The sequence below is a fragment of the Perognathus longimembris genome, chromosome 2, assembly GCF_023159225.1.
Source record: "Perognathus longimembris pacificus isolate PPM17 chromosome 2, ASM2315922v1, whole genome shotgun sequence".
NCBI lineage: Eukaryota > Metazoa > Chordata > Mammalia > Rodentia > Heteromyidae > Perognathus > Perognathus longimembris.
The window spans coordinates 113,331,635-113,359,375 of NC_063162.1; the positions used below are offsets into that span (position 1 = coordinate 113,331,635).

General features: G+C 35.8%; 1 protein-coding gene across 6 annotated transcripts in view; it reads left to right on the plus strand.

Moving 5' to 3' along the window:
- The window catches only part of Adam22 (ADAM metallopeptidase domain 22), a 195,014-nt gene that overhangs the window by 13,701 nt on the left and 153,572 nt on the right, over positions 1–27,741 (plus strand). For all 6 annotated transcript variants that reach the window (XM_048339964.1, XM_048339959.1, XM_048339960.1 and 3 more), the window contains exon 3: positions 16,447–16,523. In XM_048339964.1, coding sequence (XP_048195921.1) covers positions 16,447–16,523 — 77 coding nt within the window. The remainder of the gene's footprint in view (positions 1–16,446; positions 16,524–27,741) is intronic.

Here is a 27,741-nt window from a genome sequence, read left to right on the forward strand (position 1 = left end):
GGAATTAACGAAGAAACCAATATGAAAATATTCTTGATTGTATTGTATTCATTGCTTTTTCATCACCTAATTATAATTTGCAATATATTGTTTCTTCATATTATTATCAAATAACAGTTGTCAGAATTGATGTGAATTTATAATTGGGCAAAAAACACTGCACTAGAAAAACACTAAACATGGGGGATACTGAGGTAGGTATCTGGTACCATAATGAGAGTAATTGCTGGTGGAGCACAAAATCACAGACTTCAATAGAGAGGAGCAGACTATCTGTAGTCTGGAAGTAAGGAATGTGAAACTAATCCTGACTCCTGATAACATGACATTCTTTTCATGATGGGACTTTGGCTGTTCATACTGCAGAATAATATACTAATATTGATGGAGCTAGACCATTCAGTCTACAGTCATTCTTTACATTCAGTCTTCACAGCAATCCTCAGAGGTTGGTACTCTTGTCTCCACTTAACAAATACAGCGGACTTCCCTACCACCATTCAATTTAGGAAGAAATGGAGCTAGGATTTAAACATAAGAAATTTGGCTACAGAATTTGATTTTAACCACTATGCTACTCATCTTTTTGTAAATAACTGTCCACAGTTTTAAAACAGAAGGAAGACTTTTTTTTGGACACAACAGTTTCAATAAAAGCTATGTTATATCACTACTTTGTACAACAGTAATGTGTCTTCCCTGGCAATAAAAAGCTGTGGGTAGGGACCTTATCTTCCTCAGAGCTCCCTGTGGCTCTTAGGGAATTCCTTTGCACACAGTTGGTGTTCAAGCTTAGTAGTTGCCATGGACATGGTAAAGCAGTCCAGAAAGACCAGAAAAGGCCAGAGAAGATGAATTGATGGGGTTTTCTGAGTATCCCATCTGGGGAACATTTGGACCGTAGGACCCCTTGCCAGGAGGCATCTTCCCAGAAACCCAGGAGAGGAGATACAGAGGGACAGCCTATAAAATTTTCAGGAGGGAATACATTACCTAAGGGATCATGGGGCTGGGAATATGGCCTAGTGGTAAAGTTCTCGCCTCCTGTACATGAAGCTCTGGGTTTGATTCCCCAGCACTATATATATAGAAAAAAGCCAGAAGTGGGCACTGCGGCTCAAGTGGCAGAGTGCTAGCCTTGACCAAAAGAAGCCAGGGACAGTGCTCAGACCCTGAGTTCAAGCCCCAGGACTGGCAAAAAAAAAAAAAATACTTAAGGGATCATTTAATGATTCAAATGCAAACTGACCTCCATGGTACTTTTAAGATATTCAGAGCAACAAGAAGTAAAACATTATTTTAAAATGCAGAAAGAATGTAGACATATTAGAAGAAAAAATACAGAAAGAATGACTAGGTCTGGCCTTTTTTCTTTGAAAGAGAATCAAAATGTCTTATAGGAAGCCTCTTAACTTAGCAGGTTCCCCCCCCCCCCAAAAAAAATAGTCCTCATTGAACTAACTGCTCCAACTTGCTCCCAGTTGAGACAAGAACTGGAGAATTTACTTTATACCTCTGTGTATCCAAACACAATAGTACAGATAAAACAGTATCCAAGTTCTTGTATGTATGTAGTTTTCTTAAGGCAGAGAAATCTGACTAGAAGGAGAAAATGAATGGCTCTAGATTAGCTAATGACTTGAGAGCTCCACCATATTTCCCCAATGAGGCCATTGCTCCTTATGATTTTATTTGTCCTTTTGTTTTCTGACACTGTGGGAACAAAATTCTATACCTTTGACATGAAATTCTTTCTGTTACGATCCGAGTTTATGCCAACAAGGAAAAGAATGGAGAGAATGTCAGTTTGTTTTCTTTTTATATTCAGACATGAAGTCATAATGACCATTAAAATTCTCCAAAATTAGGAGTTTTATTCCCTGTATGAAGATATAGTTCAAGTCTGAGGGAGAGTCTGCATGTGATTCTTTTTTTAAAATTTTTATTGTCAAACTGATGTACAGAGAGGTTACAGTTTTATATGTTAGGCATTGGATACATTTCTTGTACTGTTTGTTACTCCTTCCTCATTCCCCCCACTCCCCTCACCCTTCCCCTCTCCTCCCGTGAGTTGTTCAGTTCGTTTACACCAAACAGTTTTGCAAGTATTGATTTTGTAGTCGTTTGTCTTTTTACCCTGTGTCTCTTGATTTTGGTATTCCCTTTCACTTTCCTAGTGCTAATACCAGTATACAGGGTTTCCAATGTACTCAAATAAGATACACAGATAGTGCAGGTACAACCACAGGAAGGGGATACAAGAGGATCATCAAGAATAGAAGCTACGGTTTCACATGGCATGTTGAAAGTAATTACAACAGTGATATAACAGTCATTTCCATAATGTGGAGTTCATTTCACTTAGCATCATCTTATGTGTTCATAAGGGTATAGATATTGGGCTCTTGTGATCCTCTGCTGTGACTAGCTTAAACCTGGGCTAATTATTCCCTATGAGGGAGACCATTGAGTCCATGTTTCTTTGGGTCTGGCTCACTTTACTTAGTATAATTTTTTCCAGGAAAACGTGTTACATATACACAATGGGATTTTATGCCTCTATCAGAAAGAATGGCATTGCTCGATTCGTAAGGAAATGGAAGTACTTGGAAAAAATTATGCTAAGTGAACTGCATGTGATTCTTAAAAAAATTTTTTTTGACCCTTAACTTGAATGCTTCAGCTCACAATTGACTCAATACTGCTGTAGTATATACACATCGATTCTATATGACCCAGTCTTTTATACAGTTTCCTGGAGATGTATGTACCTTTTTTTTTCTTTTGTGACTGATTTTAAAGGCTGATTTTGTGACTGGATCTTTGCTACTGAGTTGGGATTTGAATTTTAGAACTTTAGACTGATCCCGTGAAGTGACTAGGTTTCTGGTAGGTTTAGTATGTCCTTGGAATGGGTGGATTCCCTAATTTAAGAAATAGATCATTCAACACTTAAAGTTGGAGGAGTAACATTTAAGGGAAAAATCATCTTTATATAATTTTTAGAGTGGTGAAAAACAATGTGATCATGGAAAACTAAGTATATCTTCATATGATAAAATCCAAAGAATGATTGGTTGAGGGGGGAGGGTATAATATGTGGTGACAAGTGAGGAAATGACTGTAAAGATGGGGAAAGTAGATACTTTAAATATAAAATGCTTTATTTTAAGTTTAAAATATTTTATTTCCCTTGGAAAGAATTGTTAATACAGTAGTGGTATTTTCCATGATTCTTATTTTATATCACATCTTAGGTATAGAAGACTCTTCATGAGGATCTCTCTCCCTCATTTAGAGTAGCAGTTATTCCTTCTATTTGTAGGTTGTTAGAATTGAACTAGACTACAGAATTTAATTGTCTCAAATAGTAATCATTTTCCAGGTAACAATTGGCTTCAAGCTTTTCCTGCCTTATGTACATACATACAAGCCTTATTGGATGTATATTTGGATGTGGCTTGATTTGTGTTTCTCTCTCTCTCTTTTCTTAGAACTTTGTACTTTGATACATTGTTTACAATCAGTGTAAAAAATCTCTTTACAGTACATTCTAACAGTGACTTGATTCAATAAATAATAAAAATACAGGTTAAATTACTTTCTTCTTTATAAAGGAGAATAATTTCATTATTTTGCCAAACTTTGGATGTTTTCATTGTTTGAACAATTATCTTCATTTATTCTTTATATACAGATTTTTGAAGGCAAAAATCCCAGGAAAACATTATATTCTAGGTACATGCAATACAGTATATTTAACAACTTTATTTTTTTTTCAAGCATGCATCTTGGACAGATTCTTTCATTAGTTCTGTAGCATACAGGCCAACTGGCATAAAATAAATTAAAAATTTTAGGAGTCTATATATCCTATAATAAAAATACTAAATTCTTTTGATTCTCTTTCAAAACAACAATGTATTTATTTGCAAAGGCTTTTCTTATAAACAAACAAAACTGGCCTGACCATGCTTAGTTATAAGAACCCTTCAGTAAATCTGTGATAGAAATGAGGGTTCATTGCCAGTATAAATCTTTCACATCAATGAAATCACTGACCCATACCCCATTTCCACAGTTGTTTTGTTTGTTTTAGCTAATTTCGCATTAATGATCTCTATCTCTATCTAATTTTGCATTAATATTTACTTAACTGAAGGTATAATCATTTTAAAGGATTAAGGACTTTCATGATTTTCACTTTGTTTAATGTATATGATTTTCATTTATTTTTCTCCATGTTGCTTTCTTAACTGTAAATAAATACCTCTCTGATTAAAAAAATATATATCATATTGCTATTCTTTAAACCTATGAGGTAGAGTTCTCAGAAATGGCTGGAAATCTCATTTTACCCTATCCTTTTGTCACTATCTCTCAAACACACACACACACACACACACACACACACACACACACACACACTCCTCCATTGATTATTGTGATAAGCAAGATAACTTCTTCTTATCAATCATTATTATGACTACTTAGGAAACAAAGCCATGGATATATCATTGTGGTTCTTGTCTTGACTTCTCTAGTTTTGTGTTCCCATAAAGAAAACTTTTGGAGGTTGCTCTCAACTTAGAGATGCAAATCTCTTGATACTAAAGACAACTGCCTTTTTCCCCCCTTAGACAGAATATTTTCTCTTTAATACTTCACTTAGGCTATTTCTTGGTTGTGTTCTTAGAAAAGTTTGGACAGTTGGGTTTTGTTAATGAAGGAATCTGTCTATTCTCAAGTTTATTATATGTATGTTTGTGAGCAAAAAGCCCTCCTGAATGATTGGGCTTATTCTTTAGTTCTAGAGCAAATGTTCTCACTCCATGTGAATTAGTTTCTCTGAGGAAATGGGATTTATATGTGCCAGCTATTTACTATGGGATTTGTGTAGTGATATTTCTGAATTTTCTTTCTTCAAGTACTTGGAGTTGAGCCCTTAGTAGAAATGAGCCTTAACTCCCACATACTCCTGATATCTGTAAGCAACATGAAATCAAGCAAACAAAAAAATTATTGACATAATAGGGCTAGGTGAAGTAAATCTGGATGTGAAAAACTAATCATTTTTCATTTTATTCTTTAGACTTAGCCTATTTTTGATGTTGACCCTAGGACAGAATGGCCTAGCTGGCAGAGACAGCTCTTTTCCAAGTCTGCATTTAAAATGATTGGATTTCATGCTAATATAACTACTTATTCATTTTAGAGACTGATAGCTCAATCACTTACCCATTTTCCTCCTCTGCTCTTCTACCTTTCTTTATTTAGCTTTAACTTCTTACATTATAATCTGCAATGAGCTTTTATATACTCTTCACTGTAAACAAAAGATTTAAAGTGTTTTTCTCACAGCATTCTGTAATTGTGACTATTTTCAGTTCACATATGGTAACAACAGAACGAAGCAGAGAAAGTTTTTCTAACTCCACTCTAAATCAAATATCAAGCCAATGGTGGGGCTGGAAAGAGCTTTCATCTCATTTCCCCAGTTCTTTCTGGACTTCAGAAAGGTATCAGTTTCCCAAGGTTGATTCATATGAAGTATATTGTCTACTGATATTTGTTGCATCCAAGTGTCAGGATGATTCTTTACACTCAGATTTAATTACAGCTTAGTATACCTATATACTATATTATTCTTAGGCTACTAAGTGACTTAAAGGTCTGCTTTGACTTTCAGGATTATATGAGTAAGCATTTTCTGGTTCAGGTCTTAAATTGAAGGCCCTAGTAATGGGCAGTTAATGGCCAAGATGATGGAGAGACTGATTTATCAGAGGATAGCTGAAGCATAAATAGGTAATGAGGCTGCCTGACTTCCTGAATGGAGATGAGCACATAGGATATGGTGCCAGTGATGGCACAGTCTCTTTGCCTCTTGCTCATTGGAGCAGAGGCCACTGGAAAGCAGGAACCTCAGCAGCTAGGGAATCAGTGCCCAGAGCTATCAGTGCCATCAGACCTGGAGACTCAGCATGGTAAATTAAGGGCATGCCTCTCAAAACCTGATTTCATTTAAGGAAAGCTAATTTTTGTTGTGTGTATGGCTTCACTTAGGGCTTCTTGTGTATGGACAGCAACATGATACAATCTTTGTTCTTGAGTACTATATCACAAACACTGGTAATGGATTGAATTTATATCAACTGAAAAACAGTTCACATTAAGTAAAGTCAGTAGCAAGAATTGAAGTTTGAGTGGAAGGTAAGTTCCACTAGATGAATTTTCTGCAGGAACTGGCCACATTTTAGTTTCACAAAAGAAGCACTTTAAAAAATATCATGGAGGGCTGGGGATATAGCCTAGTGCCAAGAGTGCCTGCCTCGGATACATGAGGCCCTAGGTTCGATTCCCCAGCACCACATATACAGAAAACGGCCAGAAGCGGCGCTGTGGCTCAAGTCGCAGAGTGCTAGCCTTGAGCGGGAAGAAGCCAGGGACAGTGCTTAGACCCTGAGTCCAAGGCCCAGGACTGGCCAAAAAAAAAAAAAAAAAAAATATCATGGAAACTGTAACCTCTCTGTATATCAGTTTGTTAATAAAAATTTGAAAAAAAAATATCATGGGATGGGAATCAGTAGAGACAAAAACTGAAAACCATCTCAGGTAAAAAGAAGTCCTGAGAGTCATCTGTGTTTTACGTGGTCCCCACATATTTTACTTACTCAAAGCCATGGTATAAAGATTAGGAGTCACTGGACTGACATGATCATGTCATTTCCCCCACCAAAAAGAATAAACAAAGCAAATAACAGCTACACTTTTTTCCTCTGTTTTAGGGCCTGAACTCAGGGCCCAGGTACTGTCCCCAAGCCTCTTTTTGCTCAAGGCTAGGGCTCTACCACCTGAGCCATAGCAGCTATTTCTCGTTTTATCATTGTTAGTTGGAGATAAGAATCTCATGGACTTTCCTGCCTGGGCTGGCTTTGAAACATGATCTTCAGATATCAGCCTCCTAAGTAGCTAAGATTACAAGTGTGAGCCACTGGCACCTAGGTATCAGCTCTCATTTTGACTCTTTCTTATTTCCTACATGGGAAACAGAAAAGGTTTTTCTTTTTCTATTTTTCTCTATTTTAATCCTGATATTCCAAAATGACTCCTTGCTAAAATAATACTGTGGGATGGACGGAAGATGTGGCTCAATATCTATATAGCAAGTGCAAGGCCCTGAGTTCAAACCTCAGTGCCACCAAGAACAAACAAATTTAAAAAGCTAAATGAAACAAAACCAAAAATATCCTATAGAAATTCTATTCTTTTGCTCTTCTACCATTAGGTTTTTTTTTAATTTTTAAAGTATATTTAGAGTCTACTGTGTGGAAGACAATATGCCAAAACAACATGTAGAGATGTTTTTGGAAACATCAGTTCTAAATTAATCTCTGAAGGCCACCAAATTGAATCTCTCTCTCTCTCTCTCTCTCTCTCTCTCTCTCTCTCTCTCTCTTTATCTCTCAGCTTTATTATGTCTCTTCCCTTCTTATTTTTGTTTTTTTTTTTAAAAACTGTTTTGAACTCAACAAAATGTAGGTAGTAAATTCTCAAAAGAACATAAATTTTTACTTGCAAGAATGTTTGGGAATTCAATAGGTACTTCACCCATTTCCAAGTTAAACAGTTTTTGTCATGAATAGTGAGGAAATAGGCAGAGCTATATGGCTTACCATGAGACATTTTCACATCAATGCCCTATTGCTTTTAAGATGAAGAGTCCATTTTTTAGTTTGGTTAGAGTGATCATTTTTTAAATCTGTAGCCACACCTTAGAGCCACATTGATGACTCTTTGAAATATATCATGCCTAGGATCTACTCCAAACCAAATGAATCAGAATTTGAAATTCGGGGCTAAGACATTAGTGTTTAAAAAAAATCTTTCAAAGCAAATTAAAAATACAGCTAAGACCAAGAACCACTGGTTTGGAAGTTCTTTAATATCTGTAGTTCCAGTCTGGTCTTCTACAATAGATGTATTACATTGTTTGTGTCAGTTATCTAGCATTTCTTTTAATTTCCTGCTTCTACTAAGGTATTCCTTGCTTTTGTGCCTCTGTTGGTTATTTTGCCGGTGCAGCAACCCATCTTTCTCTGATGCTACAGAAAGCTTCTATTGTAGCTTGTATAAATATTTATTAAGAGATTTGTATGTATTTTGTTGAAATAATCTGTTTAGCAGTTTTCCTTTTTTTTAAAAAAAAAAAGCAATCCTGAGTCTTGAACTCAGGGCCTGTGTGCTGTGTGCTGTGTGCTGTGTAGCTAGGCTTACAGGCATGAGCTACAGACATCTGCCTTAATAGTAGTGTCCCTTTTTGACTTTGAATGTCCTGTGCAGCGACCCTATCTATCTCTTCTTTGTATCTCCAGTGTCTGGTGTGATCAGAACTCTACATCAAGACTGGATAGCCTATAACCTACTTGCTACAATAAATTCACGAAGTGCATATTATTATCCTTGCTTTTTCAGAGACATCAAACAACATGCCCCAGTTTATTCCATTATTAAGTGGAAGACCCAGAATTGAAACCCAGTTAGATCTTTAAAGTGTATTCCTTAAAGAGAGCTTTTGTTTTGTTTCATTTTGCTTTAAATGACCTGCTTCCATGAACTATTCTGGTTTTTGTAATAATCATGTGGGTGGTTGAAGTTAAAGAATAGTTAACAGGAGTGTTGGGGATGTAGGTCAGTGGTAGAGCACACCAGAGGCCTTGGGTTCAATCACTGAACAGAAAACAAAGAAGGATCTAAAGGACTGTTTGGCTAAGAACATATTTTAATTAGATGAGATATGTGACAGAGCATGAGAAAATAATGGATGGGACTGAATTGGCCAGATAGAAAAGAAAGATGTACTTAACATACCCATAAACATATATGGATAAAAACCATTAGTGTTATTATATATGTCATGCTAATTTACATATTAGGAACACCCCTTGGATACAATCCATTCTTAACAAATGCTATTATAATACAGTTCTTCATAAGATCAGTCTTGGATAGTACACAGCTAACTCATTGCAGAGAAGCAGTTATACAAATATGATCATAACAAAAATCTATAAGGAGAAATAGCAATTTTAGAAGATCTGATAATTCTTTTTTAAGGCTCCTTTGCCAAAAATTCACGTGAGGCAATTCTGTCATCATAGTCATAGTGATTTTATTTTCTGATGCAGAAATAAGGCATTATGCATATACATAATTGATACAGATACTTTAAAAAGTTAACTGAAAGTATTGGATTTCTAGGAATATTTGTGTTCTTTGTGTGTGTGTGTGTGTGTGTGTGTGTGTGTGTGTGTGTGTGTGTGTGTGTGTGCCAGCCCTGGGGCTTGAACTCAGGGCCTGAGCACTGTTCTTGGCCTCTTTTTGCTCAAGGCTAACATTCTACCTCTTGAGCCACAGTGCCACTTCTGGCTTTTTCTGTTTATGTAGTGCTGAGGAATCGAATCCAGAGCTTTGTGCATGCTAGGCAAGCACTCTACCGCTAAGTCACCTTCCCAGACCCTCTTTTTTTTTTTGGCCTATTCTGGGCTTGAGCTCAAGGCCTGGGTGCTGTCCCTGAGCCTCTTGGTGATCAAGGCTGACACTCTACCATTTGAGCCACAGTGCCACTTCTGACATTTTCTGAGTAGCTTCTTGGAGATAAGAGTCTCAGGGGGACTATTCTGTCTAGGATGACTTCAAACCTCAATCCTCAGATCTCAGACTCTTGTATAGGCTAGGATTATAGGTGTGGGCCACCAGTACCTGGCATTTGTATTCTTACAAACATTATGTTGCAGCAACTGAATGGCAATCAAACTCCAAAGAAGTACTTAGAAACAGAGTAAAATTTCTATTTCATAACTCCTTTGAAAAAATAATGTGAATTACTTTTACAGATTTCATGTTGCATAATATCATTTGATTGGTAATATTTTCACTTTAGGTTGGACTTAATTATGAATTCAAAATACCATTTCCCCTTGTGTCAAAATTATGATTGAACTGTGAATGCTTCCATATTACTATTTTTTTTCAAAGAAGAAAACAAGATTATCAATAAAGCAATCTTAAAAAGTTCAGTTGTGTTTCTTTCTGGAATAGGTAGTTGGCCCTGACTCACTGGCTCTGGGAGATGTGAAGAAAAAAGGACCAGTTGCCAGGAAGCTAAATGCATGAGGAACATGGGGTTACATTAACTTCACATTTGAATTTCAGCTATTGCCATGAATAACAAACAAATCTCAATGTGGGGATTGTATCAGGTTCTTTTGGTCCTAAGATTCTATGATTCACTTTTGTAATTAGAAATTAAAATTAACTGTATGTGATTATATTGACTTATTAGGAGCTCTTGCCATCTGGAAACCTATTTTATTTTATTTTTCTTTTCTTTCTTTCTTTCTTTCTTTCTTTCTTTTTTTTTTTTTTTGCAGTTTCCCCGCTTGAGTCTTTTGTTTCACAGCTTCTATAAATGTGAGCCATAATCTACCACAGCTTTGTCATTTAAAATTTTTTTATTTCTATTTCAATTTTTAACTATAATTTCACTTTGTAAAGTTGTAATCAAATTGGTATTATAACAGGTTTCCTGGGCTGGGAATGTAGCTTAGCGGTAGAGTGCTTGCCTAGCATGCATGAAGCCCTGGGTTCGATTCCTCAGCACCACATACATAGAAAAGGCCAGAAGTGGTGCTGTGGTTCAAGTGGTAGAGTGCTAGCCTTGAGCAAAAAGAAGCCAGGGACAGTGCTCAGACTCTGAGTTCAAGCCCCAGGACTGGCAAAAACAAACAGGTTTCGTGTGTGTGTGTGTGTGTGTGTGTGTGCGAGAGAGAGAGACAGAGAGAGAGACAGAGAGAGAGAGATGCTAGTATTGACTTTCCTGATGAAAATAGAGTTCTAAAGATTGTTGTTTTGATTTTCCTTTTCATCTTTAAAAAATGCAATTTAGACATTCTTATAATTCTAAAGATATTTCCTTTATTTTATTGCCATTACTCAATGGACTTAGTAAAACCTGAAAGTACCCCAGGCCACAGATGGGAGTGCAGAGTGGAAAAATGTTGGGAGGTCTTGCTGTGCCACAGCCCACTGTGTGACCTTGGAGATGACTTTTATCCACATTGCAGTTGCTGTTGTTGTTTTAAATTGGTAAAGATACTATGAATTAAAGAGGATTTTCTCACTATTATGTGATGTTTGGGTGTTTAATAGTTTTAAGCATTACAGACTGAATGGTGGAGTGATTGCATGTACAGGGCCCTGGGTTCAATCCCTAGCACTCCTCCCCCAAAAGGAGGAAAGAAAATCCTTCCTCACACACAAATTAATACTGAAGAATTTAAAATTCATTTTTATAAAATTATAACTGTAATGATTTTTTCTCAAACATTTTCTTAACATTTAAACTCTCTTTTCCCTTTTAAAGGTTGAAGGTTAACTTCCTAAGAACCACCGTGTCTTCTATTCAGAGCATTGTGTAATAAGCTGGATTGTTTCTACAGTAAGAATTCAGTATATTCTACTTAATTTTATTTTTTCTCCAAGATAATAAAAAGAAGCACCATGTTTCTTCTCTTTGGCCCATTTAAAAACTGGCCACATAGAGATAGTGCTTAATGTTAGAAGATGGCACAGACTACAGAGAAACCTTGTTCATGTTTATTGTAGTAACTGCTACTGCAAGGTTGATTGATTGGTGCTAGAGCTTGATACAGTTTGAGTGTGTCCTTCAAAGCTTCATGTGATGGAAGTGTGGTGGTGTTGAGGTGGTAGAACCTTTAAGAAGTGGGGTCTTCTGGGAGATAATGGGTCATGTCCTTGAATTCTTTCATCAGACTTTCACCAGAAATATGAACCATACAAACCTATTTTTTATGTGCGTGCCAGTCCTAGGGCTTGAACTCAGGGCTTTGACACTGTCCCTGAGTTTTTGTGCTCAAAGCTAAGTACCACTTGAGCCACAGCTCCACTTCCAGCTTTTTTTTTTAATTTTAAAGTAATATATGTACACACACACATATATGTATATTTTTTGAGTTAACATATTCACATTTGTGGTGTTTTCATCCTTCATCACAAGCAGTGCCAAAGATTTGGAAAAACCTTTCTTCAATTTATTCAGATTCCCCCAAATGTTTTTTTTTCTCCTTTTTTCTTAGGCCTATTCTATGTCTATTATGGACATTCCAGCTTTTTGGTGTTTTTTATGCTTAGTGGTTGTTTATTCTAGCATTCTAAATACTCTAAACATAGTCCATAGAACACATTTAGGTCATGTCTCAGGCTTTGCTGCCTACAGTCACATATTGAAATAAACATGGATCCAGAAAATATTGTACATATACACAATGGAATTTTACTCATCCATTAGAAAGAATGATATTATGCCATTTGTAAATAAATGGAAAGACCTAGAAAAAATACATTAAAAGAAGTAAGTCAGGTGCAGAGAGACAGAGGATAGATGTTTTTCCCTTATGTGTAGATGCCAGATTTTGTTTAATTTTTAAGTAAATATATTGGGTGGTATGAAGTGTATACAAAAATGCTAACTGAAATATGGTAGAATTGAGGGAGATCTCAAATAGTGTAATTCATTACAAGTGGGAGAAAAATGAGAGAGAAAGGCAACAATATTCGACAAGAAATGTACTCATTACCTTACATATGTAACTGTAACCTCCTGTACATCACATTTTTTTCTTATTTACTGTCAAAGTCATGTACAGAGAGGTTACAGTTTCATACATTAGGCCTTGGATACATTTCTTGTACTGTTTGTTACCTCCTCCCTCATTCCCTATTTGGAGATAAGAGTCTCATATTTTCCTTCCCTGGCTACCTTTGAACTGTAATCCTCAGATCTCAGCATCCTGAATAGCTAGGATTAAAGGCATGAACCACCAGGTGCTAAATGCCTATTTTCATTATATAATACCAAGTGTCTAATGTTTTGTTGTAGAAATACAAAATGGACTAATACAGGTGGGAAGTCCTAAGTGTGGAGTTTGATCCTTGTGGCCTCCTGTCAGTCTTGCTGTTGTGAGTCCATTAGATTTAAGCTGTCTGTGGAGGACAGTGCCATTGGTCTTAGATTAGTTTCCAAGTGTTTACTATAATACAGTACTCAGTTCTTCATGTCTTAAAAAAAGAAAACATGATTTTCCGGTTCTCGAGGTCAGAAGCAGGATGAGAAAAGAGTTTGCCCAACTGTGCCTTCAGGTGGCTCTAGGGACATTAGTTCCTTGCTTTCTCTGGTTTTTAAAGGCTGCCTACACCCTCTGTGTCTTTACCACTGTGATCTCTGTTTCCATCAACACATCTCCTCTGACTTTGATATTCTTGATTCTCTCTTACAAATACCCATTCCATTTTATTAGGACAATCCATATGATCCAGGAAAAAATTGCCATTTAAAAATTCTTACTCCTACCTTTACAGTCATTATATAAGTTGACATGCTCATAAATTTGGGGGGTCAGTGTGTGGGCATAATGTAGAACTATTGTTCTGCCAACCACAGACTGTTTCTAGAAATTAATATTGTACACTGGATATCACCTCTTTGAAGTGGTCTTCTAGGACCACCTAGACCCCCATCATTACTCTTGGTACTTGGTTATTCTGGACAGCATACTCCTGTTTTTATTAAATCTTAGACCAGTGTATTTGAAGTTAAAAAAATCTGATCATTCACTTTCTGTCTCTCTCTATTAGTTCTGCTAGACCAGAAACAGTCTTTTTTATCGCCTTGTCACTAATACCCTAGTATTTCCCCAAATTTGGTATACTCTTAAAAGTTTACTGAGTGAGTCAATTGGTATACAGTTGGAGGAAGCCTGCCTTACATTAAAATTATATTGATATACTCTTATTACTATTATATTGATATACTCCTATTACTATTAGTAATGTAAACTTTTTTGTTTTATTTCTTTTTAATTGAAGCATATGGGTCACTCTTTGAAAAATGATTGTTTTATAAAACAAGACCCAAATATAAATTGGAACTTCAGGAAAAAGAAAATATAACAAGTAGACTAAATTCATTTGTGGTAAGATGGCTAAAACTGTAGAACATTATGTTAAGTGAAATAGCCTGAGTCAGACAAATACTCTATATTTCTCATATGTAGAAGCTATGAAAACCTTGATCTTAAAGTAGAGAACAGAATAATAATTACTGGATGCATGGGAGGTGACAAGGGGCTGGACAGAAGAAGACTGTACATTGTTGTCAAAGTCTCCAAAGCATTATGAAATGGTAAGAAAATAGACATGCTAATTATCTTGATTGGACCTGTACACATTTTATGAATGTTTTGAAATATTACATGATAGCCCATAAATGTGTATAATAATAACAATATTTCCAAATAAAAAATAATTAGAATTGATGTAAATAGTAAACACCCTGCCAAAAAAAGAATGTTAGTATTACCGTGATCCAAATTATAATTATGATGACAAGGCAGAAAACATATGGTCTCTGCTCCAATTATCACAGATTTACAAAGCTAATATTTCTAAGTTAGAAGTGACTGAGATAAAAGCTGTAATAGTTTTACAAGTACTTAGGAAGAATAGAGGAGGGAGAGGTTCATTTTAATTGAGACATCAATTCTGGTAAGTAGGGCTTTTCCTTGGCTGTTTCAAAACTGTCTTTAGCAATTTGGGAAGCCCAAAGAGCTTTTAGGCAGAAAGAGCATTACCTATTGATACTGCACTAAGAGCAAGCCTGCTGGAAAGACTGCATTTCAGTAAGCAGGCAATTTATAGCTGTTTCATGGTTCATCTGTGCATCCAGGCGGTTGATAAAACAACCCTCAAATGAACCAGTCAGGAAATACTGATTGAATAGATGATACTGATCAGTACTAAAGCCCAAGTAAAATCTTGACTTACAGTAAGAAGAGTCTAGAAAAGCATGGGATAACTTCATGGAAAAGAAGTATCATAGATTTATATATGTCCCCCGAAAATTCATGTCTTGAAGCTGTGACTCCCAATGTGATTGTATTTGGAAATAAGACCTTTAAAGGTATGATTAAGATTAAATGAGGCCATTCAAATTTGGTTCATATTCCAATAGGGTTGGTGTCTTTATAGGAGTAGGAATTGACCAAGTGCAAGGCCATTTGAGGACATAATGAGAAGACCACTATTGGCAGGCCAACATATTCACAGACTGTGTGTGTGTGTGTGTGTGTGTGTGTGTGTGTGTGTGTGTGTGTGTGTGTGTGTGTGTGTGTGTCCTGGCCTGACTGGGACTTGAATCCAGGGTCTGGGTGCTGTTCCTAAGCTTTTTTGCTTAAGGTTGACACACCACCACTAGAGCTGCAGCTCTAGTTCTGGCTTTTTGGTAGTTAAGTGGAGACAAGAGTATCATCGACTTTCCTGCCCAGGCTGGCTTTGAAGTGTGATACTTACATCTAAGGCTCCTGAGTAGCTAGAATTACAGAAATGAATCACTGGCGCCAGCCATCCAAAACTTTAGTAGAGAAACTCTTTCTTGTCTGGAAGCTTTAATATTGTAAATTATGCTTTCTTTCTTCACCTAATACCATTCTTTACCGCATATGAAATCCCAGAGATAGTTGAGGTGCCCTTTATGCTCCACAGAAATCCTGCATGTCCTTCCCTGGGATTTTTCTGGTTCGTAGGGAGCAGCAACACTATTCTAATGATTGTTTTAGAAATTTGATATTATAGAAACACATAGAAATCCCAGTAGTTCACAGTCCAGCTAGTACTGTGAGAGTGACATGGAACCGTTATGCCTGCTTTTCAGTTAGTTTATGTGATCCGTCAATATACCAATAATAATATAATTAGTAACACTGTGTCTTTTTAGAATCCCTTGTGTTTTATTCTGGGTGTTCATATGATGGCACAGGACACAAAAATTATTTGTATCCAAGAAAATTTTGGTATGCAAAGGTTCACATTTGCACTTAGAAAGATGTAGACACATCTAGGATAGGTTTGGTTAATTCAAACCGAAATGTTTGTAAGTATGTATTTGAGGTCTGTTGGAAAAGATTTTTTAGAGATTTAGGTATCTTCTTCATAAAAATGTTTCACTGTATTATTTCACTCTTGAGCACAATTTCAATTTTGAATATACAAAGCTTAATTTGCATATTCCTTTAACATAAAATAAAATTAATGAAGTAAAATGTTGGAAATGCAATGTTTTGCCACTGGAGATGAAGCAGATGAGGCGCTGGTCCTCTTTGATTCAGTAGTAATTGACTCTAGATTGGTGAATGCTTATCTTATTTAAAAAGTATAGCTTTTGCTTTAATTTGCTTTCTAATATTCTCCATGTAAGTTGGCTTTGTCATTTGTGTTACAGTGAACCTGTTTGAATAATCCTAAGAAATATTAACCATCTGGTTGCTATGGCTAAGCAGTGAATAGCCTTTCCATTTTTTGATGTTGCAGTTGACTCATGTTGACCGGGCGAGCTTCCAGGTTGATGCCTTTGGAACGTCATTCATTCTCGATGTCCTGCTAAACCAGTAAGTATTTGCTGAGCTACCCTCACTCTGGACATACAGAGTCCAACTTTTGTCCTCCCATGAGGATTTTACTTACTATAATTTGCCTTATCTTTTTATACACACTACATTTAAAACTATTACATCTATTGACTATAAAGTACAAAGTCTGATGAACACAAGATGTAAATACACATTTGAAATTGCACAGCTCTCATGACAAATTTACCACTAAAATGGAAAGCATTGTTGGAAATTAACTGTACAACTTGTGGGAGGGGCCTGGGGGGAAGAGGGAAGATGGGAGAAAAGTTAGGGAGGGGGTAACAAGTTTGACAAGAAATGTACTCACTGCCTTACATATGTAACTGTTACCCTTCTGTACATCACCTTCTTAATAAAATTAAATTTAAGAATAAAATAAAATAAAATGGAGGGCATGAGTTATTCTAACTTTTCCTGTGAATGACCAATTATGAAAATAATACTTTGTGTTTTGATTATACTAAGTTATATATTAAGAATTCATATATAAACATATTTTACTATGGTATGTCACTCATGAATGTATTGTACTTTCATTAGATTCAACCCCTCTATTACTCTTTTCCCATCTCTCACCTCTCCAATTGTTCAACTGATTTCAGTGGGTTTCTTTATGCCATCACCACACAAAAACAGCATATTTTGATCTTTTTCACATCATATTATTCTCTTTTCTCTTACCCTGCTCCTTGTCCTCTAAAACAGTCCTATAATTATAATCATGCTGTATATATATATATATATGTAGTGTATATGTACATATATATGGTCTCTATGTATATGTGTGTGCATATATTTGAACTATATGTACATATGTGTATGTGTATATATACATATAAAGACATATATACATATATACACACATATATATGGCCTCAATTTCACATATAAGAGAAAACATGTGACCTTTGCCTTTCTGAACCTGACTTATTTTGCTTGACAGGATACCTTCACTTCCCTCTATCTACTTGCAAATGTCGTAATCCCATCCTTCCTTATATCTGAATTGTCTCATGTTGTGTACATATACTGTATTTTCTTTATCCATTCATCAGTTGAAAGGCATCTAGATTGATTCCATAACTTGACAATTGTGAATAGTACTATTAGCAAATAGGTGTGCAAGAAATATTGTGTCCTGATTTACATTACTTTGTCTATATGCCAAAGAGTGGTATCATTGGATCATATGGTAGTCCACTTTTTATTTTTTCCATTTCTAAAGAGTGATCTTAATTGTCAAAGTGAAATACAGAGGGGTTACAGTTTCATGTATAAGGCAGTGAGCCACCAGTACCCAGCACCACTTTTTAATTTTTGCAACACCTCCAAACTCTTTTCCATAGTGGTTGTGCTAACAAAATCTAAGAGTTCTTTTCTCTCCACATCTTTCTCAGCCTTTGTTTTTCTTCGTTATCACGTCTATTCTGACTGGTATGATGAGATTTTAGTGTTTATATTTACATTTCCTTACGGCTAAAGATGGCAAACAAATTTTTACATATGTATTGGTACTTTTGTGCTTTCTTTTTGAGAATTTTTTGTTCGTTTGTTCATTTATTAATCATGTTGTTCTTTTGGAGTTTGGTTATTTGAGATCTTTATATATGCGGGTTATTTTTCTCCTGGGAGATGAATAGCCAAGCACAGATCGTCTCCTATTCTGTGAACTGTTTCTTCTTTCTAGTGACCGTTTCATTTTTCTGTGCAGAGACTTTTTAGTCTGATGCACTTGTAAATCTTGGCTCTTGTTTGTTGAGCTATTAGGATCTTATTCAGGAAGTTGTTTATGTCTGTAACTTTCCTATGGACTTTTCTTTGGTAATAGTTTTAAAGGTTTCAGGTCTTACATTAAAGTAAGTGATTTTAAGGCAGAGTAGTACAAGGATTTTGTTTCAGTATTCTGTCAAAGTTATCCAGTTTTCCCAAAAGCATTTATTGAAGAGATTTTCTTTTCTATGTTGCATTTTTGATATCTTTGTTGAAAACTGGCTGACTTTATGTGGGCTTATTTCTGAGTCTTCTTCTCTCTTTCATTTAGTCAACATGTCTGTTTTTGTGCCTAAAATATGCTGTTTTTGTTACTGTCACTCTGTACTATGGTTGAAATTGTAATTACTTAAAGTATTACTCATTTTTTTTCCAGGATTTCTTTGTTAATTTGAGGTCTTTGTGCTTTCAAATGAACTTTAGGAATGATTTTTCTACCTCCGTGGAGAATGTCATTAGAAAAATTGGATGGAGATTGCATTGAACACATAGATTGGTTTTGGTAGGATAGCCATTTTCACAGTATTTATTTTTCTGGTCCATGGACATGAGAGGTCTTTTCATATTCTAGTATCTTCTCTGATTTTTTTTTCTTCAGTGTTTTATGGTTTTCTTTGCCAAGGTTTCACCTTTTAGCATGAATCATTCTTAGTTTTTTTTTTTTTGTAAGGCAATAGGGAATGCACTTGTTTTCATGATATCTTCTTACGCATCTATATATCCTATTTCAACTGTTGTATCCTGCTAGTATAGTGAACCTGTTTGGAGACCTCAGAGCTTTCTGGTGGAGTTTTAAGGATCTTTCAGATACAGGATCTGTAAATATGAATAATATTACTTCTTTCCCCTCTATTTGCATTCCTCTAATTTCTTTTTCTTTCTTTTTTTGTCCAGGGAAGTTGTAATGCATTACAAGGATAGGTAATGTTTATCTCATGAGGAGAGAAGATCAAATGAAAAGACAGTGGTCAATGCATCTGGTGGTTAGGTTGATGACTAAATAAAACTAGTCCAGCAATAACACATTTTAAACAGTAGGAAGATTTAGAAGAATGAGGATATAGAAAGATGTGATGAGGAATAACCAGTGGTTTGTGGTATCTTATTCACATAAGAAGTTAAATTTTTATCTGAAAATTTATGCAAAGGAAGCCAAAGGGTTTCTAAAGATGGTATGATCAGAATTTTAGGAGTCCAGTGTGTAGCTGGTAGCTGTGCACTGACAGCTCACGCCTGTAATCCTAGCAGGCTGAGATCTGAGGATTTTTAGGAAAGCCCGAGACTCTTTATCATCAGTCACACAATCACACATAAACAGACACAGACACAGAAACAAACACACAAAATAGTTGGAAGTGGAGCTGTGTCTCAAGCAGTAGAGCTGTAGCTATGAGCAAAAAAGGGACAGCACCCAGACTATGGGTTCAAGTCCCAGGACCAGCGTAAATGAAAGAAGAAAAGGAAGAAGGAAACAAAGAGGGAAGGAAGCGAGGAAGGAAGGAAAGAAAGAAAGGAAAGAAAAGGAAAGAAAGAGAAAAAGCTCTAATTTCTTTTTCTTATACTGAACAAGACTCATACACACATATAATATAAATGTAAATATAAATATTCACACTCATATACACATAAATCAGGAAGAACAAGATATAGATGGATATATATAAATACTCATCCAATGTAGGGCATATGGGCTGTTTCCGCTACTTGGGTATAAGGAATAGAGCAACAGTGAACATGGGTGTTCAAGTGTGTCTTTCTTGTATCCTGAGTTCATTGTAGCCTGAGATGTAATAATTTTGGTAAATGTGCAAGAGTGATGGTTCAGAAATCTTGAAGTCTATAATCATAGTTATTTATTTTTCTTCATTATTGTCTGAATTTAATGTTTCCTGTATTCTTGATAGTTTTCTTCTGATTGATCTCATCTGCCGCTGATACTTTCTGCCATGTTTATTTTGATTTATTAAGTGTTTAATTTCCAACATTTCTGATCATATCTCATGAATTTCTTATCCATGTCTAGGCCTTGAACTGATTTCATTATTTCACTTCTTTGTTTGAATCCTCTTTGAGGTTTATTAATCATGTTTGTGAAAGTAGGATTTTTAGCGTTCTGTAGCTGATATTTCTAGCTAAGTCAGTAACTTGGATTCAGTTGAGTTGTTACAAGGTTTTGAAGGAGTGATATTGCCTTGTTTGTCCACATTGCTTTTATTTCTATGTTGCTATTTCTGTATCTGTTCAGTTGAGTTTCTCTTTTACTTTTGGATGAGAAAAAGCTCAAAGCAGTACATAGCAAGATCAGCAATACAGTACTAAACCAGGTAGTTAAGTATAGTAAGAAACCTCAACTACCTTCCCAATAAATTTGTGGAAGAACAGAACTTGGATTCTTTAGCGGTAACTGGAGCTTAATGATGGTGAAATGCATAAGTATTAAAAATAAAATGCTCCAAAGAATGAGTATAAGGAAAGGAAGGAAATATGAAGAAAGGTAGAGAAAACAGGAGTGCAAGAGAGACTACTAAGAAATACAAATATTTGAAAAAGAAAGAAAAACAAAACAAATGACTAAAAACAAGCACAATAAAAATTCAACAGTTCTTGTTGAGAAGTATGTATATACGCTAGTCCCTGACATTTTCTTCTATTCTTAGCCACCCCCCCCCCCAACCAGGATCTGTCTGTGTCTTCCTAATATGTTCTTCTTGATTCTCTCTTGCCAGAGGACAGGTAGCTATTTTCTTTGTCCTATAAAACTACAGTGCTGTGATATACAATTTTCTATGTTACTTTTATGTGAAAGGTTTTTTTTTATTCCATGATTTCAATTTGTGTACTGTCTTTGTGGTTCTGTTGGTTTTATAGCAGGAAGATGAAAAATAGAATATACTCTTTAGTGCTTTGTTTTTTCATATGAAGCAATTCTAGGGATCAAGTACTTTTTTTTAAGTGGGAAAAAATTAAATAAGTCCTTATGTAGCTGGATTTCAGTTGCAGAGTGGATCTAATAATACATATTTTTAGACTGGAATGGAAGGAAAGATAACATTACATAATATTCCTTCAGAATGTTCAGTAAACAAGATTATCTATAACCAGATTATACAAGAGTTCATTCACCCTTTGAGCTGTAACTTCTACAGGAGAATAAAAAATATGGAAAGGCTAAAAGCAAAAAGCACATCCAGTTCCTATTTTGTCCAAATTATGAAGAAAAAAAGGGGGGGAAGCAACTTCCTTCATGGGGTCATAGATATGAAATTTTACTCTTCAGGACAGATACATTAATAAAATTGAACATATGGCATGGCTTGTCCAAATTCACCCTTAGGCTATATTGGACCTTTCAGAGGTCAGTAACAAGTATTGTATGTTATTGTGAAACATTCCTCTGAAAGAAAAGGCTCAGTAAAGATATTTAATCATATTATCTGAGCAGTTGAGGCCAAGTCTTTTTCCTTTTTCTTCAAGAAATGAATGATTAAACTTCCCAAAGAAGTGCAAGAATATTGAAAAAAAATTTCTACAGTTGGGCTCCTTAATCCTTTTATACTGGGTGACCTAGTAGACCTGACAGAAATAACACATACACACACACACACACACACACACACACACACACACACACCAAAGAAGAATAAAAAATTTACATGAACTAAAGGCTAGTGGGTTTTGATGTAAAATATAAAAGATAATGAGGAAAGTATTCATTTTTAATTAATTTATCTGTTGTCAAATTGATGTGCAGAGGGGGTTACAGTTTCATACATAAGGTAGTGAGTAGTACATTTCTTATCTAACTTGTTACCTCCCTCATTTTTCTCCCACCTTCCCCCCTCCTCAACCCCCTCCCCCTCCCCCCTGAGTTGTACAGATAGTTTACAGGATATTGTCTTGTAATTATTGCTGTTACTTTGGTTCACCTTTTACCCTTTGTCTCTCCATTTTGTTTGTTTAGTTTTTTTGTTTGTTGTTGTTGTTTCGGTGCCTTCCCCTGGGGCTTGAACTCAGGGCCTGAGCACTGTCTCTGAGTTTTCTCACTCAAGGCTAGTGCTCTACCACTTTGAGCCACCGCTCCACTTGTGGCTTTTTTGTTTTGTTTTGTTCCCAGTCCTGGGGCGTGGACTCAGGGCCTGAGCACTGTCCCTGGCTTCTTTTTTTTTTTTTTTTCTTTTTTTCTCAAGGCTAGCACTCTACCTCTTGAGCCACAGCACCATTTCCGGCTTTTTTCTATATATGTGGTGCTGAGGAATCGGAACCCTGGGCTTCATGTATACGAGGCAAGCACTTTTACCACTAGGCCATGTTCCTAGCCCCCTGTCTCCATTTTGATGTTCCCTTTCTCTTTCCTTCTGTTCCCTAGTTCAGATAAAGGTAGATACAATACCCAGGGTACCCATTTTTTTTTTTTTTAGATAGGTTTTTCACTTCTGTTTTTATTTTGCTAACCTCAGATCATGATTCTCCTTCTTTTTAAAAAGATTATTTCTTTATTGTCAAAGTGAAGTACAGAGGGGTTACAGTTTCATATGTAAGGCAGTGCGTACATTTTTTTTTTTTTTTTGGCCAGTCCTGGGCCTTGGACTCAGGGCCTGAGCACTGTCCCTGGCTTCCTTTTGCTCAAGGCTAGCACTTTGCCACTTGAGCCACAGCACCACTTCTGGCCGTTTTCTGTATATGTGGTCCTGGGGAATCGAACCCAGGGCCTCATGTATATGAGGCAAGCTCTTTTGCCACTAGGCCATATCCCCAGCCCCAGTGCGTACATTTCTTACAACTTGTTACCTCCTCCCTCATTTTTCCCCACCTTCCCCTCTCCTCATCCTTCCCTCAAGAGTTGTACAGTTGGTTTATAGCAGGGATAAAAGACAACCAATGCAACAGCAATATTTACAAAACTATATGCTATAAACCAACTGCAGAATTTATCTTTTATAACCTGTTTTTCCTTTGAAGAAAATATTTTGTTGTATGATTCTCAGAGATTGAATGATTCAGTTCCAACATTTTGACTGTTTTACAGATTCTTCCCACTTACTTTCTTATTTCAATGTACCAAAATACTTTCTGTCCCATTCTGTGATCTTTATAGCAATCCACCACTCCACCTCTTCTCGCCACATTTAACTAGAGGGGTGAGGATAAGAATTGAATTACCAACTCAAACATGACAGATATCACCCAATGGGGCTGGCAATACAGAATGGGAGGCATCTTGAGGATGAGGACTGGCAGGGGGAAGGGAGTAGAAACAAGGCCAGAAAAAGAACACCCAAAATTCTGCTCATATAAGCAAGTTCATTAGTCACCAGTTGTTTACTTTCTCCTGGAAGCTTTGAGTTTGCAGGAAAAGGAGGAATCACTATGGAAAAAGGATAGGGGTTGAGTTCAATTGAAATTGAAAGCTAGCTCTCTGGAAGGCTAATTTATTTAGTCATACTTTATTTATAGTTGATTGATGAAAGGGATTATTATTAAATGATAAAATCATGTGATAATAATGAATAATATAATTCACTGTTATTAACTAATCTGTAAATTCATATCTTGCTGTTCCACTAAATTATTATATTGAATATTTGTTCGTGTGTACACTAACATAAAATATTGTATAGAAGACAAATCTGTGTTGAGTAGTTTAAGATCATGTCATCATTCATATATAAAGACATACATTTGTACCTATTTTGATATATACATATGTACACACATACACATAGACATGCATTTATACATGTGTATACACATTCAAGTTTTTAAGTTCCTATTGAGTGCTGAGTGGTCTAGAACCCAGAGGCTCAGGAGAAATAGGCAATATGCACTCCATTGTTAGGGGGTTGCAATATAGCCAGAGATAATGAAGGTATAAAATAAGGTAATTTTAGAGTGACAGTGTCAAAATAGTGTGCCTGGTATAGAATGAAGGTACTATTGACAGTTATTGTCAGGGACATGCCATTTCTAAGAAGGTAGCATTTGAATATAAGGAGGTCCAGGCAGAGGGAAAATAGAAAGGGTCATGGTGCTAAGGCAGAAACAAGCTTGGTATCTTTACAAGGCAGAGAAGATGGCATAGGAGAATAAACAAAGAAGCCAAGAAAATTATTAAATGAAGCTGAAAATGAAAAAGAAGCCAAAATAGCTAAGCCCTTGTAGTTACTAGAAAGACTTTTGGATGATAGTCAGAGCAGAGGTTATTGATTTCCTTACACTTTGTTGCATTATTCACTCCTTTCCATACTGATTAGTGATCATTTATTCATTAGATTCAGTTTTGCTGTATTTTAATTTATTTTTTTCAAAGCAATCTCTGCTATGAATCTGTTCATTGATTATGGAGCCTGGTATTATGCTTTTTATTGTTCCTTTAAAATATGCTTTAATAGTTGATATTGAGAAATTGCCCATTTTTTTTGTTTTTTAATCCTTTATAGCAAATGAGTCAAAGACTATCTATCACTCTAAAATAATATCACTACACATATACTCTGCTTATAAGTACTAATGGATTGTATTGCAACAAGTTACTATCTTATAATGTACTTGAATTTGCCACTGAAATAAATTTTAGGCACTTATTCTGAAAAATGCCAGTATGAAATTTGCAAATTCAAATACTAATCATACTGGTAATGGTTATTTTAAATTAAACTTATAAAAAGTCTAGAAAATTGGAACCAATGGACATTTTTGTAATATAAGTAACAATTTTTAAAAACATAGAAGGCTATTATTTTAGTATTAATTAGGAACTTTGAAACAATTTACTGTTAATGCTTTCAGTTGATATATATTCATAAACCAAAGATTCAAATAATTTTAAATGATCACTGATGTTATTCAGGGAAAATTTTTCTTGTATTAACATTTTTACCATTTTAAACCACAGATATAGGAAAAAGGCAAGTGTTACTAAGAAGCAGCCTATCTGTTTTCATGAACAGCATATTGCACATTGTGTCAAAAGAAACTGAGTCTGTGTTCACCATCAAGTATGGTTCATACATTTGTTGCTTTGTGTGTGGATTATCAAAGAATATTTTCAATTCCAGTAGTCTTATCATTACCTCTGAAATTTCTAAATGCAAAGCCATTCTTTCTTCCTTCCTTTCCTCTCTCCCTCCTTTTCTCCCCTCCCTCCCCTCTCCCTTCTTCTGTCCTTCCTTCCTTCTTTTGTTCATTTCTTCCTGTATTCTTTCTTTCCTTCTTTCCCTCCCTCCCTTCCTTTCTTTTTTCATTCCTTCTTTGTACTGGGGTTGAACTCAGGATCTTGCACTTGCTCAACTGACACTCTACCACTTGAGCCATGCTGATAGCCTGGCTTTTTGCTAGTTATTCTGGAAATGATATCTCCCAAGCTTTTTTTTTTTTTTTGCTTGTTTTGCTTTTTGCCAGTCCTGGGGCTTGAACTCAGGGCCTGAGCACTGTCCCTGGCATCTTTTTGCTCAAGGATAGCACTCTACCACTTGAGCCACAGCACCGTTTCCAGCTTTTTCTATATATGTGGTGCTGAGGAATCGAACCCAGGGCTTCCTGTACACGAGGCAAGCACTCTGCCACTAGGACATATTCCCAGACCCCCCCTTTAAAAAAAAAAGGGACAACCTGTCTTCTATCTGCAAACTCGAATCCCAGCCTCTAGAGTAATTAGGAATATAAATCTAAACCATTGGTACCCTTCTTGGAATTTAGTTTGTGAGCTGAGATCTGGGTACCATTAATTTTCTTTCAAAATTTGTCTTAGATACTTTTACCTTTTCTAAAAGGAAAGTCAGAATAATTTTTTCACTCCCCCATTACAATTTTTTGGACTCCTAGTAAACTTATTTGTCATTTGGACAAAACAGGCATTTTTATATTAATAACTTCCCATTTAATACACCATTGTGTATTAAAAGTAAGCATTACTGAATATCTTTCCATGTTTGTATGTCATAAGAAAGTAGAGGAAATGGTGTAGGTCAAGGGTCTCACCCGCACATCAATAAGGAGCCATGTAGAAAGAATCCTATGAGCAGGAAAGGGGCAAGTAGACCAAAAAAGTCTGCAAGACTCCCTCTCCAAAATAACCAACAAAAAGTTGTGCTGGAGATGTGGCTTCAGTGGTAGAATAGCAGCCAAGCAAGCTCAAGTTCAAACCCCAGAAGTTTTTTTTTTTTTTTTTTTTGGCCAGTCCTGGGCCTTGGACTCAGGGCCTGAGCACTGTCCCTGGCTTCTTCCCGCTCAAGGCTAGCACTCTGCCACTTGAGCCACAGCGCCGCTTCTGGCCGTTTTCTGTATATGTGGTGCTGGGGAATCGAACCTAGGGCCTCGTGTATCCGAGGCAGGCATTCTTGCCACTAGGCTATATCCCCAGCCCATCCCCCAGAAGTTTTTAATCAACATGATATTTGTACATATTGATGGGGTACAGCATAAAATTTTGATATATGTATACAATGGATTGGAATGGATTTTAGAGAGAATGAAAGCTGCCTGTAGTAGTGCATGCTTATAACCATAGCAATCAGGAGGCAGAGGCAGGAGGATTGTATTCAAGGTGAGCTTGTGATATATAACTATGTAGTAATTTCCAGGCAGGCTGGGCTACACAGTGTGAGCTTTTCTCAAAAAAAAATCTTTCAATAAAATGTGGTATTTTTGTTTGAGTAGTCACAGTACAACAATACATTTAAAATTTTTATTTTCCTGGGAATGCACTTATTTTTGTTGCTACTGTGGATGAGATTTTTTAAAATCATACTTTAATAATTACTTGTTGGTGTTATATAGGACCTTTTTGAATGTTCCTTATTGAAGTTGCTGAATATGGCTAATGGATTTTTATTCTTTTGTTTGGATTTGACAAGGTACTTTGACATAACATGAATCACAAATCATGACGGTTCATTTTTCTTTTCAAGATAAGACTTTTTATTGCTTTTTATACCTTAATACTTTTTTTTCAAAATTTCTGACTATGTGATTTAGTGATTATAGCAATTTTGTATTGATTCTTTTAGAAATAGGTATATATCTAGTATTTATTACTACATAGTATGCGATTATTATTTTTGAGAGCTAGTTGTTATAGTGTCAAAACAGTAACCTGTAACTTGTTTATTAAAGTTTTTAAAACAAATTTGTAGTTATTCTAGTATATTAAAGTAACCATATGTGTTTTCTTATTTGACTACTTATTGGATCTTATTATATTACTTTTATGTTACTATTAGAAATTTTTCATGATTTCAGAGAAATAACTCTACCTTGCTATGTGGGACAATTCACTGTTATATACCATGTGTTACTAGCCTTTCTTTGTAACTATAAATTAGCATTCGTGCTCCTATTTTTGTCTAAGATATTATGGCACACATTCTACTGGTTTTCCTGCTTTAAAATACATTCATCCCCCACTGGACATAGTTATACATACCTT